We start from the raw sequence: 27,934 nt of genomic DNA on the forward strand, positions 1-27,934 counted from the left end.
TATTGCATATTTAGATTATATGTTGTAGGAAGGATTGGTGTTTAAGGGGCATTTTCTTTTCATTCCACAATGTTCCATGAGGGACAATATTATCCAAGAGAAACACCAAGGCAACCTAGGTGGACACTTTGGTCTTGCAAAACCTTGGAGCAAATAGGTAGATTATACTATTGGCCTAGACTACCATCAGATATTAGGAGGTTTGTTGAGAAATGTGCCATTTTTCAAAGGGGAAAAGGAACCTCAAGTAATGCAGGTCTCTATCAGCCATTGGCCATACCAACAAGGCCTTGGGAATGCTTAAGCATGGACTTTGTCCTTGGCTTGCCTAGAAAGCCAAGAGGGTAATGATAGTGTTTATGTTATTGTGGATAGATTCATCAAGATGGCACACTTTGTGCCTTGAAAATATACAAATTATGCCACCCACATAGCTAGTTTTTTCATCAAAGAGGTTGTGAGAATTCATGGTTTGGCACTTAGCACAGTGAGTGATAGAGATACAAAGTTTGTGAGTCACTTTTGGAGAAAACTATGGAAGAAACTTGGCACTAACCTCTCTTTTTCTTCAGCATACCATCCACAATCCGATGGTCAAAGTGAAGTGGTCTATAGGTCTTTGGGAAACTTGCTGAGATGTCTCACCAAACAACATGGTCAAGCTTGGGATCTTGTGTTAGGACAAGCAGAATATGCCTATAATGATTCAGTCAATAGGAGCACATGCAAGAGTCCTTTTGAGTTTGTGTATCTATGTCATCCAAGGGGTTTTATAGAAATTAGAGATATCAGTACCATGAAACATAGGATTTCTCAAGGAGAAACCTTTGCTGAAAACATGAAGGAGATACAAGGAAAGAAGACATTGCAGTAGTCTAATGAGAAATACAAGGAAAAGGAAAACAAGTCAAGGAGAGAGGTGCACTAAAAAGTTGGAGACCTAGTTATGGCATATTTGAGGAAGGAAATCCTTCCTAAGGGTCAACCAAACAAACTTTTCATGAAGAAGATAGGACCACTCAAGGTTGTTCACAAGTTTGGGAACAATGCTTATGAGGTGGAGTTGCCACAAGATTTAACACTCTCACCTATTTTAAATGTTTGTGACTTGTATCCTTACAAAGGATCTCAGACTGATGCAAATCAAGACTCTACAACACCTAAAGAAGTGGATTAGGTTCAAGACTTACCACCTAGTCAATCGGTTGCATTGGAATGCATATTAGATACAAAAGTTGTCAAGAAGACTAGGAAGGGTGTCTACAAGGATTACATGGTCAAATGGAAAGGTTTACCTGATTTTGAGGCAACATGGATGTCTGAGATAGAAATATTGTAGCATGGTACCACCATCCAAGCTCTTTCCACTCATGGGACATGAGTTTTACCACACCACGGGAGCATGGTGCAGGAGCACCAAAGACAATTTTGGATGTTTTTGTATATATTTTGGCTTGATATGTTAGTATCATGTTGGGGATGTTTTAATAAGGCCTTGGAGCCTTTTTTTATGTGATCAAATTATGTAAGGCCCCTAAGAGTCTCAATTTGTCCATTGTTGGCAAATGAGCTCATCAGGGTGCCAAGTAGAGCACTTTCCAAGAAAGTTGATTTTTTCTTAGGAAATGGTTGTTTGGGGTTGGTTAAATTTTTTTAAGTTTGTTTGAGTCATTTTGGAGTGGCCAAAGTTGGGTTGGAGCCAAGTTGCTCACCCAAACCAAAAATTGTCAAAAGTACAAAAGTTGCTATGAGCAATTTTTTAAGTTTTCAAATGTTGAAGAAAAGCAACGTACCAAAGTTGGTTAGAGACTTGTAACCACTCCCAAATCTAGTATAAGGCTTGGGAAGACTAAATTTTTATTGGCTTCTTTTAATTTTGGCAAGAAGAAGATTTTGGTTTTCCTCATTTCTTTGTTTTTCAATGCATTTTGCTGCTCTAACTTACTTCTACGGCTTGTATGTATTGGAAGACTCAATACGATGGAATGAAAAGTTAGATAATTGTTTTATCTTTTATTTTCTTCAAGTCTGAGGTTCTGAAGTTGTATTATTTGAAAGTTATTGCATTTTTACTGCAAGTGGCTTGTAAATCTCTATAAACTAGGGTTTTGTACAAAAATGGCATTTTCCCTAACATTCCACAGCTGAAACTTGTTGAGACTTGTTGGAATATTAGGAGGGATTGTAAATATGGTTTTTTTTTTTGTTCTGAAGCAGGGGAAGCCATGTTGTGGATTTGCCACCATACCCTAGCTTGGCTTGTGTGCTTGGCAAGCATGGGAAATAGTGAAAATGAGCCCTAGATGAGATTGGGCATTTTAGAGAATTGGAAGAAGGGTGGAGAAGGGTGGATTAGGTGTTTACAAACCCTAAACAACCAAAAAATTCCATGTTTGATCAGATTGAAGAGGTTTCAAACTGCTGCTCTAAGTTTGTGGTGTAGAAGGGGCAATTAGGCCTCTTTAGCCCTATAAGGGTTAGATACCTTAAATACAAAACATAGATGCAATTTCTTGATATTGTGTATAATATCCAAAAGGGTATCCAAAAATCCAATTAAGTCATGGGGTTGTTGGGAATAATTTTAAATTGTTTCCATTTTACCGGTTCAGAAGGGCTACAAGGAATACGCCTCAAATAAGCCTAAATGAACCAAACCACTATCAACCTTAACATCATTAAAGAGAATATGTATTGGAGAGTGTGAAAGGATGGATTTAGGGTCTGAGACAACCATCCAAAATGACAGGTTGTGAAAGTGGAGCAAAGATCCTAGGTGGAGGGTTTTTACCCTAGGTGTGAGTGAGTAGGTTGAGTTTACTCAAGGTGAGTCCAAGAGAGTTTGGAACTCTCATCAAGGATTAGAACTTTCCATATTCCAAGGACCTAAGGAGAAGTTTAGGGAGGAGCTCTAGCAAACCTTAGGAGGGTGAGATAGTATTGAGCCATTGGTTGGTTCAGGAGAAGCCTTGAGAAGAAGCCAGTTGGCACCGATTGGAGAAGTGAGTACAAGAAATCTACATCAGTACCACCTTCAGATGTTAAACACAAGAAGAAAATTCAAGAATTAAGCTCATAAGGACTGGGATCACAGGTTACTACGGGCCCCTTTACTATAACAAGTAGCAGGAACCAGGAGAGGCTTTTAACAAGATTTGTCATGGAAGAGCCCGAGGAGATCAACAAGAATATGATCAAGAAGAACTCTGAGCTTATGCAGTCTCTGGTTTAGTTGTTTCTTTTTTCTTTTAGTTTAGGTATTTTCGTTGGTTGTAGTGTTGTGTGGGCTATGCCCTTGTTTCAGTGGTTGCTTTGCTATTGGTTTTGGACTGGTTAGAGATTGTTCACTCCTTTAATTTTCTGTATGGATTTGGGTCCCTGTAAAACCTGTTTATCTTAATCAAAAACATTAATGTAGACAAACAAGAGCAAGAAGAAATTTTAACAATTCAAATTGGAAAATTGCTTAGGGACAGACAAATTTGGGTAGGGTGGACTGTCATGCCCCATCCTTGATCATCATATTTTTCTGTAATCAAACAATATAACCTAAATACAATAATTAAAATATTGTTAATTTTTTATTTAATATCTAATTTATTATTATGTACAAATGAAATAAATATAACAACTACTATTAATTAATTAGTATTTATGTTTTGATATTATTTTAATTAATTAATATTTATTAAATATATTTTGATGAAATAAATTAATAATAAAACAAAAATCATGGATGACTTATCTCCAAAGGAGCCCCATGTAATCCTAAAGAAAACTCAACAAAAGTAACATTACATTATTTTAAAAATCAAGAAACTATAAAAATTGACTATGTGGAACTACTATTAATTAATTAGTATTTATATTTTGATGTTATTTTAATTAATTAATATTTATTAAATATATTTTGATGAAATAAATTAATAATAAAACAAAAATCATGGGTGACTTATCTCCAAAGGAACCCCATGTAATCTTAAAGAAAACTCAATGAAAGGAACATTACATTATTTTAAAAATCAAGAAACTATAAAAATTGACTATATGGAAGCCTGATTTTTTTCAATCTTCATCATGCTTCACTTAACCAATAAATCCTCACATCTTCTCCTCATGTTCAGTTGCATATGTATCTTTTACAAATCATTTAAATGCTTCTCTTACCTCTTGAACTACTAAAGATTACTAGTAGTTCTTGATTGGACACTAAAATAACCTAATATGATTTATTTAATGCCCATAATACATATTTTAATCAAATAAGGATATATTTAAGCAGTGAATTAAATTATGGTACTCCACCATTTCCTATATTGATTTCTTGTGCTACACCATGCTATTTCACTCTAGATCTAGAGGTTTCATTACGCAAAAACATCTTGTGAATTTGGGTCATATTCTTCCATTTTTCTTATATTGTTTTTAATGTTTTTCAAATAGATTTAATAAATTTTCTTTCTCAACATCATGAGTTATGGTAGCTTCAATTGATTACATACCTTCTTAATTTTATTCTATATTATTATGATTTCTCATATGAAATTTTATCATTTGGTTAGGAAGTTGAATTTAATTAGTGTTTCAATTAATTCTTTTTAAATAACTTACATTAAGCTTTAACTAATATTTCTCTTGTCAATGAATCTACTAAAGGATTATTTTCTCCTTTTATCCATTCTATATCAAAATCATATTCAAGGAATTCAACATACTAGTGTGTAGACATTAATAACTAATTCAAAATAGATAATTGGGATGTGAAATGGAGAATACGGTCATACAACTAGGAATACTTATTGCAAAGGGGAGAATATTAAACTTTGGATGGTACAGAACAATGAATATATGACTTTGTTCATCAGAGCTATATAGATTGAGGATTTCCCATTCATCAATAGCCACAAAGCTTCTATTCATGAAAGTCACTTATAAATAATGGCCCGGACAAAAGTCTTAGAGTTAGAATTGAAAACAAATGGGAAGTAATCCGTTTATTATTGATCTTCCCTGTCTTGCAATGAATCAGTTGTCTAGTTTCATCATCTGTCTGAGGTTAAGAGGGCTCATTACCGAAGAAGATCCCTCAAAAAATTTGCCGACAATAATTCTGTTGGCCTACTCAGAGGGGTGGTAATTGTCCCAGAACAAATATGCATCTCTATTTCTACACAGTCCTGAAGCCGCAGTACAGAGATCGGCTCCATTGTATCTTCCTTGTCCGCAACATGCATTAGTTGTATCCACAAATCCTGACATTATAAACACAGTAAGATTTAGAATGCCAGGCATTTTAGATGATAATATCTAAATATATTAAGAGTATGGTTTCATGCAGTTGTTTAGTGAATAATTTAAGTTTTACATGCAGTTGTTTGGTGAATGATTTAAGGTTTACTTAAATTAATTTAGAATTAAAAAAATTGGTACCGTCCATTCAAATGCTTTATGACATAGGTGGGCATGCCTATCCAGCATAGATGATGCCCATCATCCATAAATTGGAAAACTAATAGTTTCCAAATATTTAAGGAGTGCTTGCTAAAAAATAAACAGAACACCTGATGTAAGGAAAAGAGCACATAATGTTGGCATTGCCGTATGCTACAGGATTATTGAACAAGCCCATATTCATTGAGTATTTGTCGGCGAAGGTGAAAACCTGAGTAGAAGCCTCATTGTTGAGTCCATTTACAACAGATCTAACCTGTGAATTAAAAAGCGAAGCAGCCTGCTGAAGTTCTACCAGAGAGAATGAATCATATTTGTTTTGCTTCTACCAGAGAGAATGAATCAGGTTTTCTTTTGTTTGCAAGCTAATATTATCAGAATGCCACGATAGTTGCAGAATTTCGTTCAATATAAAAACAGGGTGGCACAGATCCTTGGAGTTAATGAAACTGACAGACTTGTTGCAGAGGGTCTTATGTCAATTACCCTTGGAGGAAATGATTACGTCGATTTCACTCAGATCCATTCAGTATAGATTACCAGATTACACTCGGTTAATAGTCTCAGAATATGAGAAAATTCTCAGGGTAAATTTCTGGGCCTAATGTCAAAGTTACTAACACACCCATTTTTTGAAGCGTTTAAAATGAAATCGAAATCAAAACATCTCTTCGGTTATAGCCTCTTTATCTACTTTTGCAGATATCATGTTTATGTAATCGACTTGCACGGTATATTTAGAAGCATTGATGAAATGTATGTTTTTATGTTTTTTATGCAGCAAATGTACAATTTGGGAGGAAGAAGGGTGCTGGTAACATCAACAAGGCCACTGGGTTGTGCTCCAGGAGTGAAGGCCACCAGATCTCGCAATGGCGAATGCGCTGCACAACTTCAGCAGGCTGCTTCGCTTTTTAACTCACAGCTGAGATCTGTTGTAGAGCGAGTCAACAGTGAGGCTTCCACTCAGATTTTCACCTTTGCCGATAAATACTCAATGAACATGGGCTTGTTCAACAATCCTGCAACATACGGTAATGCCAACTTTATTGGTCTTTTACTTATAGTAGGTTCCATGCAGCTTTTCTATTTTTCTTTAGCAAACACTCCTCAAATTTCTGACAAACAATAGTTTTGTAATTTAAGGATGATGAGCATCATCTGTGAATACTGGATAGGCATGCTCATCTATGTGATAGAGTATCTGACAATACCAATTTTTTTAAATTCTAAATTAATTAAGAAAACCTTAAATCATTTGCTAAACAACTGCATGAAACCATATCGTTTAATATATTAAGAGCATTCTAAATCTCATTGTGTTTATAATTGTAGGATTTGTGGATACAACTAAGGCATGTTGTGGACAAGGAAGATACAACGGAGCCGGCCTCTGCACTGCAGCTTCAAGTGTTGGAAGTTGAAGTCCAACGGACTCGTTCCTTGTTTGCCGCCAAAACTCTTGGCTATTCACATTCTCTTTGCAAGCTCTTTAAGAGCTGATTGTAATTCATTTCTAAAGGTTAATTGCTGTAGCTGAATGCAGTTGTATATGTGTAAACCAGATTGGTGAATAATAGAGTGATTCCCCTGCTTCAAGTGTGGATGTAGGCAATTGCCTAACCAGGATAAATCTATGTGTCTCATTGTTTGTGTTGTGTATTGTTAATTCTGTTTATCTACTGTTTTCAATTCAATTTCTTCATCCTAACAATTGGTATCAGAGCGAGGTTAGATCGTTGTTTAGATTTTGGTGTTTGAATTTCCAGAATCATGGAAAAATCAAAGATAGAGAAGTTCTTCGGTTAGAGCTTCGGGTTGTGGAAAGTGTAGATGGAGTCTTTGCTGATAAAGCAAGACCTTTCACTTGTGCTTGAAGGGAAAGCAAAGAAACCAGCTGGGATGGCTGATGAAGATTGGGAAAAATTGGACAAGAAGGCGAGAGTGACAATTTTTCTCTCGCTGTCCAATAATGTTCTCTTCAATGTCACGGGTGATGCAACAACAAAAGAAGTATGGGATAGACTCTCAGCCATCTATGAAATGGCATCGACTGCAAATAAAGTTTTTATTATGAAGCGCTTGTACAAACTGAAAATGAAGGAAGGTTGTGCTATGGCAAACCACATCAATGAATTCAATACATTGATTAGTCAAGTGACTTCGGTGGGGATGACACAAGATGATTAAAGCAAGGCTGTTTTATTATTATGTTCTTTACCAAGCAGCTAGGATGGTGTTGTAATAGCAATTAGCACATCTATATCCAGTAAAAATAAGTTAGTTTTTAATGATGTAGCAGCTATTCTTCTCAGCGGGGATTTGAGAAGAAAGAATGATGAACCTTCATTCGGTGAAGCCTTAATGGTGGTCAGTACCGATAATAGAGGTAGAAGTCATAATAGAGGCAAAAATAATTACCATAGACGTTCGAAATCAGCAAAGAGATCAAAGTCTAGAAACATAAATGGTGAATGTTGGTTTTGTGGCAAAGCTGGTCATGTGAAAAAGGATTGCAGAAATTTCAAAGGAGCACAAGAGAGAGTGCGGGATAGCGAAGCAAATACAGTTTATGATAAAGATGATAGTGTTTTAATCCTTTCAACAACCGACACTACTCCAGATTCATGGGTGCTTGATTCTGGTGCCTCCTATCATGCTACCTCATGTCTTGAAGCGTTCATTAAGTACCATGAAGGTCATTTTGGCAATGTTTTCTTAGGAGATAACAAAGCTTGTGAAATTACAGGCAAAGGGGATGTATTGCTGCCATTAGAAGGTGGTAAAACATGGCTGCTCAAAGATGTTCGCCATGTCCCAAAATTGAAGCGGAATTTGATATCCATTGGACAGCTCTTTGGTGAAGGTCTTAATGTTAATTTTCTCCCGGATACATGGAAAGTAACACATGGTACCATGCTGATTGCAAATGGTAACAAAGTGGGAAGCCTATACATTTTTAAGACTCATGGTCAAGTGGGAGCTGCAATGGTGATTGAGGACAGCAAAGCAGATCTTTGACATCAAAGACTTGGGCACATTAGCAAGAAAGGTCTCCATGTTATGCATACAAGAAATCAGCTACTGGGCCTCAAGCTTATGGACTTAGCCTTTTGTGAACATTGCCTCTATGGCAAACAAAAGAGAGTCAATTTTTTGAAAGGTGGGCATGACACAAAGACAACACCGCTAGAGCTTGTATACTCAGATGTTTTTGGACCAACCGAGGTAACCTCCATTGGAAAAGATAACTATTTTGTAACATTTCTTGATGATTGTACAAGAAAAGTATGGATTTATATGCTTTCTAGGAAATCTGAAGTGTTTTCAAAATTTAAAATTTTCAATGCTTTAGTTGAAAATCAGATTGGGCATAGGATTAAATGCTTACAAACCGATAATGGTGGGGAATTTTGTTCACATGAATTTGATAATTTTTGTGCTGATAATGGAATTAGAAGAATCAAGGTTGTTCCTTTCACTCCTCAAGAAAACGGTGCAGCCGAGAGGATGAATAGAACAATCCTTGAGAAGACACGATGTATTTTGTCTAATGCAGGTTTAGGCAAAGAATTTTGGGTAGAAGCATGTAACACAACAGCATATTTAACTAACCAAAGTCCATCATCTAAATTGGATTTTGGTATTCCGAAAGAGGAATGGCAAGGGAAGAGGATTTCATATTCACATCTTCATGTGTTTGGATGCAAAGCCTTCTCACATATACCCAAGGAAAAGTGAACGAAATTGGATCCAAAGTCGCTGAAATGTATCTTTGTGGGGTATGGAGAAGAGCAGTTTGGTTTCAGATTGTGGGATTCAGTTCACAATAGGATTGTTTGTAGTAGAGATGTAGTCTTTCATGAAACCTCCTTTCCCGCACTACAAGATGCAAATAAATTAGAGACAGAATATGTCCCTATGTCTCTATTTCAGAATTTGACTACCAGCGCTCTGCCTCCGGTCTCTCATTCAGTGGGAGCTCCTATGACATCTACATCTGATGAATACAATTCTCAGTTTGAGAATGAAGAAGGGAGTGATGCAAATGTTTGGTCTTCTTGTAATTTTGAAATTGGGGGTCTGTAAAACAGAGCAAGGTCTCACCAAAATCCCATTGATGTCGCAAGAAATTTGGAGGAACCATGGTGGTCTGAAATTCTGCCAGTTACTGCACAACATTCTACACTCCACCCACCGCAATCATCATCTTCCCCTCTCCGCAGGCCCTCTCCCACGAGCTTCCTGTAGCTTTCGCACCCCCCAGTCTCCTCTCCTTCTCCCCGTGGATTCCCTGCAGCCTCCCTTCACTCCTCACGGGATCTACCAATGTTGCAGGCTCCCCGCGAACCCCCCACAACATCCTTCCCCTCTGCGCAAGCTCCCTCCCGTGAACTTCCCGCCACCTCCACGCACACTCCTTGCTGTCCCTCCCGTGAGCTCCACGTAGGGCCTCACTCCATGGGCCCCCCACCCCAGCCTGCCTTGCGCTCACTACCTTCGCAGGCTCTCTGCCACCATCGTGCATCCAAACTGCCGATGATGATGTGGTAGCCCCCTCACGTAGACCCAACTCTTTGCCAGTAAATCCAACGCAGGTAGAGTAATATGCTTGTGCAGGTCCACATTCCCGCGACTTGTCTGTAGCCAATGTGGACAAATTTCCACAGGTCAATAAAACTACCAGGCGAATTAAAAATGGGAGAAATATGAGTGTGCATAAACAGGGATCAAAAAAATTGAATGACTCTACTACTGAAACAGAGAGTGAAACAGAGAGTCAATTGAGGAAATCAATGAGACAGAAGCGACCTCCTGCAAAATTTTCTGATTATGACTTACTGTTTTGTGAAGAGGCTGAACCTTCTTTGCTCATCTCTGATCAAATAGAGCCTACTACATACAAAGAGGCTTGTAAAAATGCAGACCATGATAACTGGCATGCTGCAATGTGCGAAGAAATGGACACACTAGTGAGAAATCAGACATGGGATTTGGTGCCACTTCCGCCTGACAGAAAGGCATTAAGAAATAAATGGGTATACAAACTAAAAGATGAAGACAATGGTCACAAAAGATTTCGAGCAAGACTGGTTGTAAAGGGATATGCTCAGTAGCAAGACCTCGACTTCAAAGAAATTTTCTTGCTAGTAGTTAAAATGACTACCATCCGAGCAGTATTGGGCTTAGTTGCAGCATGGGATCTTGAACTTGAATAGCTGGATTTGAAGACGACATTTCTACATGGCAATCTTGATGAGGAACTATTTATGCATCAGCCGGAAGGGTTCATTAAAAAGGGGCAGGAACACCTTTATTGCAGATTGAAACGCAGTTTGTATGGGCTTAAGCAAGCCCCCCGGCAGTGGTATCTTAAATTTGACAAGTTCATGATTGATCACAAGTTTACTCGCAGCGAGTCTAATCCTTGTATCTATTACAAGAAGCTTCCTAATGGCGAATTTGTCATTCTTCTCCTTTATGTGGATGATATGCTAGTGGCCGACACAAGCATGAGGATTGTGAGTGAACTTAAGACTCATTTAGCAAAAGAATTTGCCATGAAAGATTTAGGGGCAGCAAAGAAGATCCTAGGAATGACTATTTTTTGGGATAGAAAAAAGAGAGAACTCAAACTATCTCAGCAAGACTACATTAAAAAAGTCTTGGACAGATTTGGTATGGTGGATGCTAAGTCTGTTTGTGTACCTTTAGCCTCTCATTTTCAGTTGTCTTCTCATTTGTGTCCTAAAACACAAGAATATAAGGAGTTTATGGATAAAATTCCATACAAATCTGTAGTTGGAAGCCTCATGTATGCTATGGTGTCTACTCGACTAGACATTGCTCATGCCGTGGGATTGGTGAGCAAATTTATAGCTAATCCAGGCAAATCACATTGGGAGGCAGCTAAGTATATCTTGAGGTATCTCAAAGGTACTTCTGTTTTTTGTTTATGGTTTGGAAAGGACAAGGTAGTTTTGCAAGGGTTTACCGATTCTAATTTTGCCGGTGACTTAGACAAAAGAAAGTCTACTTCTAGTTATGCTTTCACATTTTCTGGGGCAACAATTAGTTGGGATTGAAAATTCCAACATACAGTTGCTCAATCAACCACGAAAGCATAATACATAGCTCTTTCTGAGGGAGCAAAAGAGATGGTATGGCTGCAACTCTTGTTCAGTGAGTTGGGTTTGAAGCAATCAGATTTTGCTTTATTTTGTGATAACAACAGTGCAATTTTTATGACTAAACATCAGACATCTTAGCTGCGGTCAAAACATGTTGATTCTCACAGTCATTATGTTCGCCATATGGTCGAAGAAGGCAAGTTTCATGTAGATAAGATTCATACCGACCTGAATCCAGCTGATGTGCTCACTAAAGTGGTTAAGTGAGAGAAGTTTGATTTCTGCCGAGCTTCTCTCAGCCTTTCCAATTATTGATAGCAAAACTGAGTGGGGGAATCTACTTGTTGTAGTAGTTTGTTGGCCTTCAGTGGGAGAATGTTGGAAGTTGAAGTCCAACAGACTCCTTCCTTGTTTGCTGCCAAAACTCTTGGCTATTCACATTCTCTTTGCAAGCTCTTTAAGAGCTGATTGTAATTCATTTCTAAAGGTTAATTGCTGTAGCTGAATGCAACTGTATATGTGTAAACCAGATTGGTGAATAATAGAGTGATTTTCCTGCTTCAAGTGTGGATGTAGGCAATTGCCGAACCAAGATAAATTTTTGTGTCTCATTGTTTGTGTTGTGTATTGTTAATTCTGTTTATCTACTACTTTCAATTCAATTTCTTCATCCTAAAATCAAGAGTGTGTAGAAACAGAGACACATATTTTTTCTGGGACAATTACCACCCCTTCGAGAAGGCCAATAGAGTCATTGTCAACGAGTTTTGTGAGGGCTCAACAAGTTTTGTGAGGGCTCATCTTCTGTTATGAGACCTCTTAACCTTAGACAGATGATGAAACTAGAGGATTGATTTGTTGCATGACGTGACAAATAAATAATGCATGGACCCACTTCTCATTTAATTATGATTCTAGCGAATTGTATTCAAAGGCTTTTGTCCCCCATTATTTATAAGTGACTTTAATAAATAAAAGTTCTGTAACTATTGATGAATGGACGATGCTCAACCTATATATATAACTCTGATGAAAATAAGTCATATTCATTGTTCTGTACCATCCAAAGTAATATTACTTTCTTTGTTATCCATTCATTGCATGCCAAACTATTCATTTAAAATGAAGATTCAACAATGAAAAGCTTGAATATTGCAACAACAGTGTTTTCAGCAGTTCCAGTAAATTTTTGCGATGGATGGACTAGTCTTTGGTTTCGAATAGGAAATCCAATTGAATCAAAGAAAATTACTTCATACATGTTTAGGTTTGGAAGTAAGAAAGATAGAAGTTTTGCATTTTCTAATTTTCCATTCTAAAGCTAGGGTACTCGAATACCTATAATAATTAATCTTAAAAAACATAACAGAAGATTAAATTAAATATTTAATTTAATTGGTATTTAATTTAAATATTTAATTTAATTATTTAATAAAATTGGTATTTTACTTTTTATTTTTTTATTGAATGAATGAAAATTAGATGAGAAATTGCAGCTACAAATTGTAATAATAAGATGACTAGCAACAAAAAGACTATACAAAAGACATCTGATCAACATAGACCAGCAACATAACAATTCAAATGGAATCTATCTTTGATCAACATGGACCAACAACATAACAATCAAAACAAAATCTATCTTTGACCAAAATAAACTACCAACAATAGTCCAAACAAAGCCTATCTTAACGTTTGATCAGCATAGACCAACAATACACTAATCAAAATGACATAACAACAATTTATCTTTTCATCCGGTGACATAACATCGATACAAAAATAGCTCCTCAACATAGTAACAAATCATAGAATGAACTATAACAACAATTAATCATGTAGGAGAGGTCTTAAACTTTGCCTCATGCCAACCTTCTTTTTTCCAAGCAGTTGTGTAATTTGAGATTTGGTCCATTGAATTTAGAAGTCCAACTTTAAGTTCTTTTCAACCTTAACTTGTAATTGAGAAAATAGAGAAGCAAGACAATAGAAAATGTCAAAGTAAAACCTTAGACATAAAAAATCTTGGTGATCATTGTGGTTATTAAAGAGTGCTTTACACCCAATCCTTCAAATATCCAACAAGATAACATGTCTAACACCATTAGCAACAATATTGGTATGTAAGCCAACCCTAAGAAGAGCCTCTTTCCAACTTAATTTGTGTTAAAAAATAGTAAGTTGGTTACTAAAAACAAAATTCCATTTTTATTTTTTTTTGTAGATTGGCAGCCCCAAAAAATATGACTTAAGCTTTCTTGCTTATAAAAAAGGGACAATTGATTAGTTGGATCGTCATACATTCCAGCCTATCTGCAACGGGCAGTTTGCAATGTAGAATATTCTAAGCAATCGGTTGTGCATCATAATTGACTTTTGATCTCCAAATTTGAGCAGAAATTTTTGACCAATTCTTTTTACTAAATTTACAATTCCATTTGGAATCCAATCTAGACTTTAGGTGCATATGGGGAAGCAACTGCAAGTACACCTTCTTTAAAGGAAAAGGTAAATAAGGATACGAAGACATCCAAAGCTAGTCTTTGAAGAAATTACAATGTATGGGAGTACATATTTTCATAAATAGATCCAAAGGAACCAAAGTTGGAATAAAAATATAAGAAACACTTTATAATTGTTACTCAAGTTGAATTGAGCCTTTAACAATATGCCAAGATATCCAATTCATTGTATGGAAGCCCCAAAGCTCCCTAACTTTGCAAATACATATAATAAGAATTTCTTAGAAAAATTAAGACCAATGACTGATTTCGATAAGGAAAATGTTTGTTCCACCAAATAGATAAAGTGGAAAAACTAAATCCTTGTTCAAGTGAATTTTCTTTCCATTTGAAAAGGTGACAAATAAGACACCAAGCCTTTCAATTGACTGAAGAGAAAAGGAAACATTGATTGAGAAGAAAGGAACATGGATAACTTTATCAAGTCACCCCAAATAGATAAAGTGGAAAAACTAAATCCTTGTTCGAATGAATTTTTTTTTCATTTGAAAAGGTGACAAATAAGACACCAAGGCTTTCAATTGACTGAAGAGAAAAGGAAACGTTGAAGAGAAAAGGAAACTTTGATTGAGAAGAAAGGAACATGGAGAACTTTATCAAGTCACCCCACATGCTGCCATTTATCTTTAACAAAGGCAAGATTAATGCAGTTCTATATGAAAATCTTCCACGGTTCATTCCCATGGGCAAATCTAAAAATCCATTTAGTAGCCAAACAAAATCCTTATGTCCTTGAGTCTATTAGCCCCCAACCCACCTTTATGTTTAAATACAATGATTCCATGATGTGGATGTGAATCCTTTATTGCCATCCCATTTGACCTAAAGGAATTGATGAATAATTTGGTTAAATCATCATACGCATTTTTAGAAGGCATCCACCAGTGAATCTCCAAACACGAAGTACGCAGGCGCTGCTTTTACGTCCAGAAAGCAACCTGATAATATGACCAGCAGTCCAAGTAATAAACCAACAAGAATTGCCATTGTCTTCTGATTTCTCACAAAGGAATTGTTTTACACAGATGGAAGATATGTGCATGAAATGACAGAAGCTAGCTAGTGTAAACTTTATAGTTCCCCACTGCCCCATATTGAATGCGCTTACGCTTATCTTTCATTAAAGTGATCCAACATGATGACCTAGACGCACATGAACTATAACTCGGACTACCTAATTCCAGATAGACTATGTCTTGTGCCTCCAAATGAGAGCTGCTAATTTACTTGAATTGTTTCGATTATGAATGTCTAGTTGGCATTCGAAATTGTAACTAACAAAATGAATGAATGGAAAATATAACAAAATTTAATTGTAATAAATTCTTTATGAAGAGATCAAATGTTATCATATCATTCAACTTATTAGTAACTTGAAATACGTACTTATAAAATCCGCAATATTGAGTCCATTTGAGAATCGGCTGGTGGGTCTGCCAGTAGGATAGTAGCCATTGCTGAATTTATAGTCCTCTGCTGCTCCTCCATACTGTATTTATTTAACGCACTTATTCATCTCTTTCTTTAGAGTGGTCAAACGCGCTCACCTACACACGTATAAGCTATAACTCGTACCACCTAATAAAGTTGTGAATTCATTTTTCTTCATTTAGTACTTACGGCGGACGGGTGTTGATTACATATTACATAATAGTATAACTATATTACATATTTATATTTTATATTACATAATATTATAAATATAGAGCAAATAGATATAATATAATGCTATACAATATTCAAAGAATGGGAGGTGTCTTATATAATTCTCAATCTATTAGAAAAGAAGTGTGTACCAATGCATTAGTGAGATTTGTCTTTGTGCTATCGATTCTTTCAACATGCATTGTCATCTCAATTTTATATCATCCATGTATCCTCACTAAGTCTATCAATTGATGAAATTAATTTTCTTATGGTGCATTGTGATGGATGGATAGTCATTGTAGTTGGACAGACCATAAAGAATAATTCCTTGGTCATTTTGAAAGTTTTTTAGAGTCATAATATATTATATTCTTTTGCTTTGACAACAAAAATTTATAATACTCATGAATCCTTGAAAAAATATCATTATCTTATAATAATATGACCTACTAGTGGCTCATACATATGATATTCTACTTAATAATCCATTTATACTACAAAGATTCCCACTATTTTCCATGAAAAAATGATATTGCTTAGTTAACAAAACCAAGACATATAAATAACTCAACGCAACAAATGGGTGTGAGGAAAATCACAATACTTGATTATTCATTTCAAATAAATAGTACATCACAAAATCAGATATGATAGCACTGTATAGAATGTATTTATATAAAAAATTAAGATCACTATTCAACATAACTCATAACTTAAAGGCACGTCATTAAAAAAACTAGGCAACATATTCAATTGTCAAATTTGATATACAAAAAGCATGATAACATTAACTAGATTTTCTTGCAATGCTTCTTTTAGTTGTTTAAGCTATACAATTAGAGAAGTTGGAAAGATTAATTTTGCTAAATCTCTATGATCATATTGGAAATAAACAAAAGAGACATGGTACCATCTAGATCTTATTTGAAGGAGACATCAAACCATTTTGCAAATTATAGATAGAATTGAAGGTATGATTTTATTTTATTTTGATGGATAAATTTTAATCATATATATAAAAAAACGAATTAGGTGTCACAAAACATTATTTTTTCAATTTTATGGGAGAAATTATTGTAATGTTAAATTTATAATTCCATATCAAAATTCATAGACAACAATTGATATGTAAGGAAATAACTTTTATTTCTTTTGAAGTGTAAACAATGTTGATTTCTTACTTCTAGGAAAATGTTAACAAGAAATAGGCTCAATCAATATTAGTTGAAGTGAAAAGTCAAAGAAACCTATTTTTTTAAAATATTACAAAATGCATTTATCCATTTAGAGAAATCTATTTCTGAATTAGAAGCAAATATCGTAAAAAAATTAAATAAAAATATCTAATATATATTGCAACTTATAATATTTTCAAGAAGGAGAACACAAGGTAATACTAAATGCATAAAGAAACTGAGTTGAAAACTACAAACTTCACAAGTGGAGAGATATAATAACTTATGTTTTGACACAATCTATTGAGATTAGATTTATTGCTTTGGAGGGAAACAAATGACTACAAATCATCATATTAAACCTCTTCTCTCTTAATTGAATTTTCTTCAATCATTACTTTTAAATTCTTATGTTTATTTTTTTTGTTTGTTACTAATTTTATCTTTTACTTTTCTAGACTATAGTAATACTTGAATACAATTTTTTGATGGACATGTTCATTGATTGAAGGAATTTTCCTAGTTTATGTCAAGCTCAACATATGATTATACTCACATAATAAATTGAAATACACATTTTAATTTTTTTATTGTTCATAAAGAATGTACAAGCCTTGGGGCTTAAGAGGATATTTCATTCCTTGCATTTTCCTATCACTTAGAAATGGAAAAATTAATTCTCGTGGAAGCAATGGTTAACCCTCACAATTGGTGTAGTGTAGAGTGGCAATAATCTACAATAATTGTACCAATTTTGATTGCTTAGCCATTAAGTATGCTTGACATGCAATGCAAAAATCTAATATAGGAGCATCATTTGGTGGTATTATTTTGTGTCCAATCTTATAGTCTAGTATCAACTTTGAAATTCCCAACAAATCATGAGTTCATATATAGCCTCAATCAATAGAGTAATCATTCTTCAAGAATAGACTTAGCTAGTAAATTGATTTATCATTCAAGTGATATTTATTATTAATGTGCTACAATGACCTCTTATGTATCTACTGTTACTAGAGTTGATATAGAGGAAGTTATGGTATTAATTACCACCCAAATTTATGTGTCATAATTTCTTTGTCATTGCCCTTGATGACCACCCAAAGTGAAGACATATACATCTGACTTCTAATGTGTATTGATCAATACATTTGTGAGGTTTAATGTCGAATACCTGTGGAATTAATACATTTACATCACATAAATCATTACTACAATCCCTTAATAGGTAACAAAAATGTGTGTTTATTTTAACTTAATTTCGACAATGAATCTTCAATTAAGTTTTTACCTTTAATTTCCAATCAACGTACTCGAACTTCCTATGGGTACAAATGCTAATTATTAAATATAGATCAATAATACTCATTTCTAAAGAATGCTTTTTTGTTGTTGTACATATAGACAAATTTCTGAAATTTATTTATACTTTTTTCTATTTTCTAGATATTTAAAACATAAACTTTTATGTTTGATAAGAAACTTTAATTATTATAAAAAAATAAATAAATAATAACTTAACAAAATATATATCTTTAAACAATTTCAGAATATAATGATTTCATTTGATTATTAAAACATCACATTCTTTACAACTATTATATAAATATAGTATAATCCTACAGATAAAAAACAACCTATATAAAGAATACACAAAAACCACATATTACGATTTGCCTTTTTGTCCTTATATAAATTACTTTTTATCTGCTGCATAGCCATTTCCCAAATTGACTTGGCCATAGACAAACTTGTTTAACATATCAATGGAATGGACTCAGATTGTGCGTTGAAATGTGAACTGTGCTATTCTCAATTTAAATGTAATATTCAAATGCTCGTGTTAGGAATAGGTTTACTTCATGGCTAAGCAATCATTTTTATGTGATGTGATTGTGATTCAAATGGGTTTGAGGTTTACTTAAATGTAATGTGATTGTGTCTATTCAAATGCTCGTTTTAGGAATATTTATGGTGCAAAAGTAATCAGTAAATTCTGTGACAGTGCACAGCCCACAAGATCACTTATTCCTAAAGGCATCCTCCATAAAGACGATTACTAAATGAAGAAAAAATCAATCTAAAATTTAAGTGGTATGAGTTATAGCTTATGCCTGTGTAGGTGAATAAGCTGGATGACTTTAAAGAAAGCGATGCGTAAAGCACGCGTACGTTAAATAAATAGTCTATGCAGATGCAGGAGAGGACTATAAATTCAGCAATGGCTTCAGTCATTTCATGCCCATATCTTCCATCTTTGTCAATCATTCAATTGTGAGAAGATGGCAAGGCTTATTGGGTCACTTGTTGGGTTGCTTGTCATGTTATCATGTTGCTTTAATTGTGAAGTGAAAGCAGCGCCTGCGTACTTCGTGTTTGGAGATTCACTGGTGGACAGTGGCAACAACAATTATATTGCTACTATTGCTAGAGCCGACAGATATCCTTACGGAATAGATTACCCCACAGGAAGACCCACTGGCCGATTCTCCAACGGACTCAATTTAGCGGATTTTATCAGTACGTATCAAGTTATCAGTAGGTTTAAGTCCATAATTCTGTACTGAAGTTTATTTATTTTTTGAACACATTTCATGTCGTTGAATTATTTTAATTAAAAATGTTTGAATGTTTTTTTTAACATTATAGATTGAATTTGCTACCACGTGACTTGCAGGCATGAAGCTGGGGGCAGAATCTGTGCTACCGTATTTGAGTCCTGCGCTTCGTGGGGACGCATTGCTCAGGGGTGCTAATTTCGCTTCTGCGGGCGTTGGGATCCTAAATGATACCGGAGTGCAATTCGTATGAATAATTTTTAATATATTCTGGGGACATATTTGTTTTGCTTCTGCCAGAGTGAATGAATCGGGATTACTTTTGTTTGCAGGCTAATATTATCAGAATGCCACAACAGTTGCAGTATTTTGTTCAATATAAAAACAGGGTGGCGCAGATCCTCGGATTTGCTAGAACTAACAGACTTGTTGCGGAAGGTCTTATGCATATTACTCTGGGAGGAAATGATTACGTCAATAACTACTACCTCACTCCTGTCTCACTCAGATCGATTCAGTATAGATTACCAGATTACACTCGGTTCATAGTCTCAGAATATGAAAAAATTCTCAGAGTAAATTTGTGGGCCTAATCTCGAAATTACTAGCACGCCCATTCTTTGAAGTGTTTAAAATGAAATCGAAATTACAACATCTGTATATACATTTGCAGATTTTATGTTTTGGTAATTGATTTGTTGGGTATATATGGAAGCATTGATAAAATGTATGTTTTTTATGCAGCAATTGTACAACTTGGGAGGCAGAAGGGTGCTGGTAACATCAACAGGGCCATTGGGGTGTGCTCCTGGAGTGAAGGCCACTAGATCTCGCAATGGCGAATGCGCTGCAGAAGTTCAGCAGGCTGCTTCGCTATTTAACTCACAGCTTAGATCTGTTGTAAATCAACTCAACAATGAGGTTTCTGCTCGGGTTTTCACCTTCGCGGACAAATATTCAATGAACATGGGCTTGTACAATAATCCTGCAAGATACGGTAATGCAACAATATTATTGCGTCTTTCCTGATACCAGGTTCCATTCAGATTTTCTGTGTTTTTTGTGCGAACAGTCCTCAAATTTCTGGCTAACAGTAATTTGGTAATTTATGGATGATGGGCATCATCTATGAATTCTTGATAGGCATGCCCATCTACGTCATAGAGCATCTGAATGGACAATACCGAATTTTTTTTTTATTCTAAATTAATTTAATTAATCATCAATCTTTCACTGAACAACTGCATGAAACTATATTGATAATATATTAAGAGCATTGTCATCTAAAATGCCCGGTGTTCTAAATCTCATGGTGTTTATAATTGTAGGATTTGTGGATACAACTAATGCGTGTTGCGGACAAGGAAGATTCAATGGAATAGGCCTCTGCACTGCGGTTTCAAGTTTGTGTAGAAACAGGGATGCATATTTGTTCTGGGACAATTACCACCCGTCTGAGAAGGCCAACAGAATTATTGTGGACCAAATTTTTGAGGGTTCTTCTTCTGTCATGAGCCCTCTTAACCTCAAACAGATGATGAAACTAGACGACTGATTCGTTGCAAGACAGGGCAGATCAATAATAAATGTACTACTTCCCATTTGTTTTCCATTCTAATGAATTGTCGTCAAAGGCTTTTGTCCCCATTATTTATAACTGACTTTCATAAATAGAAACTCAGTGACTATTGATGAATGGACAATGTTCAATCTATATAGCTCTGATGAAAAAGCTCATATATTCATTGTTCTGTACAATCCAAATTTTAATATGTATTTTCTTTGTTATCAATTCACTGCACGCCAAATTATTCATCTTAAATTAAGATTCAACGATGAAAAGCTTAAATATTGCAAAAATAGTGTTTGCAGCAGTTCCAGTAAATTCTTGAGAGATATGGGCTTGTCTTTGGTTTCCAATAGCAATGCCAAGAAATCAAAGAAAATTATTTCATACACCTTTAGGTTTGGAAGTAAGAAAGCTAAAGGTTTTGCATTGTCTAATTTTCCATTCTAAAGCCGGGGTACTCGAATACCAATAATAATTAATCTCAAAAAATACTGCATAATATTATATTAAATATTTCATTTAACCATTCAACAGAATTGGTATTTTACTTTTTATTTGTTTGTTCAGATTTGAGTTTCATATTTAATTATTTTTAATTATAAAATTGAATTTGTTTAGGTAATATCATAGAATTATTATCAATGAAAGTATAATTAGAAACAAATTATTAAGAATATGGAGATAATATGAATTATTAACTTTCAAAGTTTTGTACTATTTGATGCATTGAGTCAAGATGGAAGAAGATGGAGAAAACTCTAAGAACAGGCGCCATCACTACGAGGAAGATGTGTTAGAATAAATTAATTATGGCTAGTTTGTCGACATACCAACTGCAGGTCCACCTCTATCTAAGAAAGCATCATCTCCAATTACACGATGCTCTCTTAAACCACCCACATTGTTCTCAACAAGCCTATCTCAATTGTTTGATATAAATGTCACAATTAACTTTGATATATAGTCTCCATAGAGTTTAATATATATTCCTATAAATTGAATGAATGAGAATACAATCTTAGAGCTCATTTTTTGAATTTCTCTTTCGATCCATGGTTTCTTTCATGGTATCAAATCTAGATGGCATGTGTAGTGTCAATTGTGTAGGCTACAAAATGGGAAGCGATTTGAAAAATAAATCAGTGTTGTTGTTGTGTGAGCACCATTAAGAGTTGTTATTGAGTGTTGAAGGTCTTTTGTAGTTATTTTTATAGAATCTTCCAATTTATGTGAGGTGGCCATATTATATTTCCTATATTGTAAAAAATTGAATTTCGTTACTCTTAACCAGCTCTATAGGGAAGGGAATTTTTTTGCTCAATTGAATCAGTTTGGTTTGTTTAAATTGAAGGAGATTTTAGTAGTGTTTGGGATGGAAATTTAGAAACCTTAATCAAGGAAAATAAATGGTTAGATACAAATATTCAACAATTTTGTTTGGGTCTCATGCTGAAAGTCTTTTGTGCAATCACTGCTTGTAAAAAATTGTTGCATTTGGATCTATGTTTTCTTTCATAGGTTTCATAGATGTTGATGATGCAAGCACTTTTCCATAGCAAATAGTGCAAATTTTCTTCATACTTGAGCTTGGTGAAATGTGAGTCTATTAGTGATATGGAGGTTTTGTTAAATTTAAAATCTCTAGAGTTGAAGACTATGAATCAATGAAAAATCATGTTGTTGCTTGTTTAGAATGATCAAAAAATTCAAGAGAGAATTGCACCCACAAATAAAAAAGTTGCTACTCCAAGTAAGATTGTTGTAGAGAAGAGGAGAAGCTTAGAATATTGTAGCAAGTTGAAGATCTTAGGTGCCAAGTTGATTACTACCAGTTGTTAAAGGAGGTTCACATTGTTGTTGAGATCAAAGAAGTTGACCAAGCCATAGATAAAGTCTGAATGGAAGTGGGCCCTTTTAAAAACACCATAGATTGAAAGAGTTGCAAAAAGCTATCCAACAAAGATCAAGTGCAATAGTTGCCAAAATCAAAAGAAGATTTGACCCTAGAGGAGTGGTTACTACCAATAGAGAAGCAAAGAAGTTTGTCAGCACAAAAGGATATCAATGTTAAATGATTTTTAAGGAAAAGGGGATTGTTGTATATATTTTATGTTCATTTGTAGGTCAAAAGACAACACATGTAAAGGAGGCGTGCAGAAAAAATAATAATTGTTTAGTTTAGTGATCATTGTTGAATAAAAAGGTGAGGAAGAGGTCGTAGATCATGCCCCCATTGACAAGAAAGGATATTAGTTTTAATAGAGATCATTGAGGTGTTTGGATTGAATTTTATAAAGTTTGTGTTCTGAAGACAAGGCCAAAATTATGAAGGGTCGTAGTTGAAGAATATTGTTGGGAGTTCAATGACATCCCTCAAGTGATTCTTATTTTAATTTTTTCAAAACTAGATAATTATTGTGTAGCTATCAATAAAAGGCCAATCTAAAACAAAATGTTGTAGATCATGAAGATTGTGGGAATTTATAGAGAAACAGTTAGGTGTTGTTTGAGAAGTCTAGAAGTTTGCCAATATAATGAAGGCATAGGTAATGGACTTGTATTTTGGGCAAATGATTGAGTGCTAGTAACCTTTGTTTAAAGGTAAAACATAAAGTATATTGGAATGCTTATCATACCTGTGTTGTTGTAGGGGGCACATTATTGGTTGTACCAATCACCCCAATTTTTTTTGGTTTAACATATTGATGAACCATATATGTCAAAAAGATTCCTACAAACTATTGAGTATAGCGGTTGGTTGCTCATGTATCTCGGTAGATAACTTGTTTTTATATGGGCTCAATGTTTGAATCCACAATAGTGGACTACACTTTTTTGGATGAAGAAATTGCACTCGGTTGTCCAAAACATAATTTTTACCCCTTTCGATCGAATTCCATGTTCGATTGGACCAAAAAAGTGATTCGGTCGAATGTATTATTTCAAATACGCTCAATCGAATATAAAATTATTAAAAAAGAGGGTTTGATCAAACCCCCTTTTTTAATGGTTTTTTAAAGGAACATGGCCGTTTAATTTTTTTTTTGCTCAAAGGGGTTCGATAGAACATGGGTTCAATTGAACCCCATAGGGTTTGATAGAACCCTTTTCAATAGAACATATGTTCTATCAAACCCGCTTGTTATAGATCTCCCCCCCAAACTCTCTTGGTTTCTACAAATTTTTGGCCTTCAAAGCTAAAATTGGGGGCTCAAATGAATGAATTGTGACAAACCCAAATGCATGATAGTAGTACTTGAAGAAATTTTTTCAATGATCATTATTTTAGCATGTATTGAGTTTAACAAGATTTTTTTTAGGTTAATTGAACATAGGTTTCACAACAAACATCAACTTTTGAGTTCAATGCTTATGGAAAAATAGTACACAAGTGAAAAAAATTTCTGAAAAATATTTACGCACTAGGTATTGAAGTCCTCTTTCCAACAAAAAAAATTGATTTTCATTATATATACAAGAAGTTATGTTGGACCAAACAGACATATATCAAAATTATAGTTAACTCGACTTTAAAACAATAAAATATGAAATATTAAAGATAATGTTACAAAACCAATTAAAAACACCAGATATGGATGCTGCAACTAAATTCAAAAGAATCACGTTCATATCTATTATTGAAAAAAAGTTATGCTTGACCAAGTGAGTATCACTCTTTAAATATGTTGCTTTTTGTTAAAAACTATTTTTCGAGGGAGATAGAAAAATGAAAGTAAATGGATTGCAAAAATTCTAAAAAAAATATTTCACACAAAATGACACAAATCACTAGTTCACATCATCTACAAATTCATTACGGTTTAGTAGTAATAGGTGTCTAAATCTGAATTTTTTTCTAAAAAAGAATATTGTAGTTTCAAAGATGGCAAAAAAGTGTAACCCACTATTGTGGGTTCACCCCATTGTGATAATAAATTTTAATGTAGGTATAGAAGGAGAAGAATAAAAGTTTGTGAATAAAGCCCAAGGTGATGAAATTTTTCAAAAAAGTGCGTGCATTATTTTCCCCATCATGTAATGGTTTGTGGTAATTTAAAACCAATCGTATAGGAGGTTTATTTTCATCTGAAATCACTTGTATGTGAGGCTCATGGTCAACCAAAAAATCTTTGTTTAGGTTTATGGTTATCTAAAACCACTTGCATGTGAGCTTTGTGGTTAGTTGAAACCATTTGTGTGGAATTTTGTGGTCAGTTTGAAACTAGTTCACAATTGTATCGGTTAGGGGTATAATGAAAAATTACAAGGTGATTGAAGTTTAGGGGAGATTATAGTGAATATCTTCTATTGTATAAGTGACTTTAAATGGGTACCTAACAAGGCTTTAGGGAAGGACCCATCCTTTCTAGATTATGGGGAGATTTTTAAATTAATTGGTATAATTAAGTTTTAGGGATTATAATTAAAAATAATAAATTAATTATCCTTCAAGTGTCAATAGAAACAAATGATAAGCCTCTCATGTCATCTCCAATTACATGAAAGTTAGAATTTGTTAAGTGTTGTAAATGGGTACCTACAAGGTCTTAGGTGAAGACCCGTCTTCTCTAGATTATGGGGGATACTTGAAAGAAAATAGTATAATTAATTTATGGGGGGATGTTAGAATAAATTAATTATGGCTAGTTTGTTAGAACATCAATTATAGGTCCACCTCCAACTAACCAAGCACCATCTCTAGCTACATAATGTTATATCAAGACACCTGCATTATTCTTTCCAATCCCATCTCAATTGTCTGATTTAAATGTTGTAGCCTCTGATCTATTGTCTTCATAGAATTTAATTTGTATTTTTCCTATAAATTAAATGAATAAGAATACAATCTTAGAGCTCATTTTATGGGTTTCCCCTCTGATCCATGTTTTCATTCGGGAGGAAGTAGTGGTTGTAAGGAGGGAATAGGTAGCGGTGTTAATGGCACAAACAAGGAAGATGGTGAGGGAGATTCTTTAGAGGGTCCTAAGGGTCTTACCAATCCCTTGCAGTGGTGGTGGTGAATTCTATTTTGAGTGTTACAAAGTCTATGGAAGTTGCTCAGTCTTTTGGGCTTCTTTCGATAGTTGTGACGGGGTTTGTTGATTTGGGAAAAGTAGAGGTTGTGAATATTGCTTTCTTTGAGGCTAGCTCTAGAGGAGTTTGTGAGGAGTTAAAGGTTAATCCCTTTTCATGCTCTTGGAGTGAGGTGGATAATTTTGATATTCTTTCTTAGCAGGAGTTTTCTATTCCCTCTGAGTCTAATGATGAACATATGATAAACATTTTGCATTAATCTTGGCTTAAGGGAAAATGCTTTCCCCCCGATATATATATATATATTTTTAATAGTAAGTGCTATCATTAATGGGGATAGATCCCTATATTACATAAATATTAGAAAAATTACAGACTTTTTAGACAAGGGTAGCCTTGTCGACCTTACACTCCTTGCTCTTTTTCATCATACTAATAGCTAAAAAATGTCACCCTAATATACCCCAAAATTACATCTGCCCACCAATAGCTTGGTAAATCACTGTTGCAAACTCACCAATGTTGATAGCATTGCGGGTGGAGTTCTCAGGGAGCCACCAGTCATCAGACTCATTCAATCTTCGAAACAACGCCAAGTTTCCATTGAATACTGCACATCGAAATACTTCCCATGTATTCTCCCCAAATGTCTTCAGATGCTCATGTTCCTCCTTCCAAACTTACCTGTGAGCCATTTCTTGAATGGTGTCACTGTCGGCAGATTCATCATCGTCGACAGATTCATCACGGTCCTCATCTTCAGGGTCCTCCTCTTCTAAGGGTAGATAGTTATCAAACTGAAAATATACCTTCAATATGCTTACTTTGATAGACTCCTCCAGATTTAAAATGACATTGGCAATGTTATTCGCAATGAATGGTTTAACAAACCCAGCAAATAGTTCAATCGTACGTTCCCCAGAGTCAATGACATCAACCAGAGGCAAGAGGACTACTGCCAGCATCACTGCGTCACACCAGTGTCTATTAATGTTGAGAGAGGTTCCCACAAGCCCACAAATTGCATCATATACATGGTCTTCCATGATGAACAGGTTTCTCAATTGCACACCCAACGTGCCTTCACAATTGACACAGCTGATCATTCCAAAATAAGCCATCGGGCTCAACCGTGTCTCTGCAATGCTACCAAAATGTCTCTTGTTATCGCATAGTCATCACCGGGGGGTCTTTTTTATAAGGACGCGAATTGCAGATAGTTGTCATTCATGTACTGTCCATATCTAGTAGGATCTACAACTGCTCTGAAACACGGCTGGTGTGGTGGATATTTCCAGGCATCATAATGAACTGTTCAGGGGTAGACCACTGCCTTCCCTTGTGATCCAACCTCCAAACTGCTTGTTTTTGTCTGTTCAAATGTATCCCCCATCCCATTATTCAGTATCGTACTCCTCCAAGGTTTATCTTGGTGCCACCACAATGTCCCGACAAGCATGTAGATCCAAAAATGGTAAGCATGCTACCCGATACCCTATCATGGATATCTTTGGTAGTCCCTCACACATTATCCTTTGATATCCTTCGTAGCCGATGTCTGGTTAAAATAAATAGGGTCATCACTCCTTCCAACTCCAAGATTTTTAAGGTAATCAACCACCTGATTGCCTTCTCTATAGACATTCCCAATCTCGTAGCACTCAAATGTTTTTAGATGTTCGCTTATCATTGGTAACCATTTATTAAGCTTCCAGTTATGTAAACTTGATCGACTAATCCCATTTATTATAATCTGGGATTTGGCTTCTATTATGATTCGAGGGAGTCCCTTCTTAATACAGAGACGAAGTCCTGCCTCAAGTGCACGGATCCCAACTTCATTGTT

At 35.0% G+C, this 27,934-nt stretch overlaps 1 protein-coding gene across 1 annotated transcript; it reads left to right on the forward strand.

Annotated features, from left to right (window-relative positions):
• Nucleotides 1-18,516: 18,516 nt before the first annotated feature.
• On the forward strand, nucleotides 18,517-21,039 carry LOC131053426 (GDSL esterase/lipase At5g33370-like; the record flags this gene model as incomplete). The annotated part of the gene is made up of 6 exons (XM_057988035.2): nucleotides 18,517-18,538; nucleotides 19,231-19,446; nucleotides 19,604-19,731; nucleotides 19,817-20,059; nucleotides 20,229-20,481; nucleotides 20,813-21,039. Coding segments are annotated over 6 exons (1,089 nt in total), but the record flags the coding sequence as incomplete, so codon positions are not given.
• Between the last annotated feature and the right edge of the window lie 6,895 nt (nucleotides 21,040-27,934).

The sequence above is a fragment of the Cryptomeria japonica genome, chromosome 3 (assembly GCF_030272615.1).
Source record: "Cryptomeria japonica chromosome 3, Sugi_1.0, whole genome shotgun sequence".
Lineage (NCBI taxonomy): Eukaryota > Viridiplantae > Streptophyta > Pinopsida > Cupressales > Cupressaceae > Cryptomeria > Cryptomeria japonica.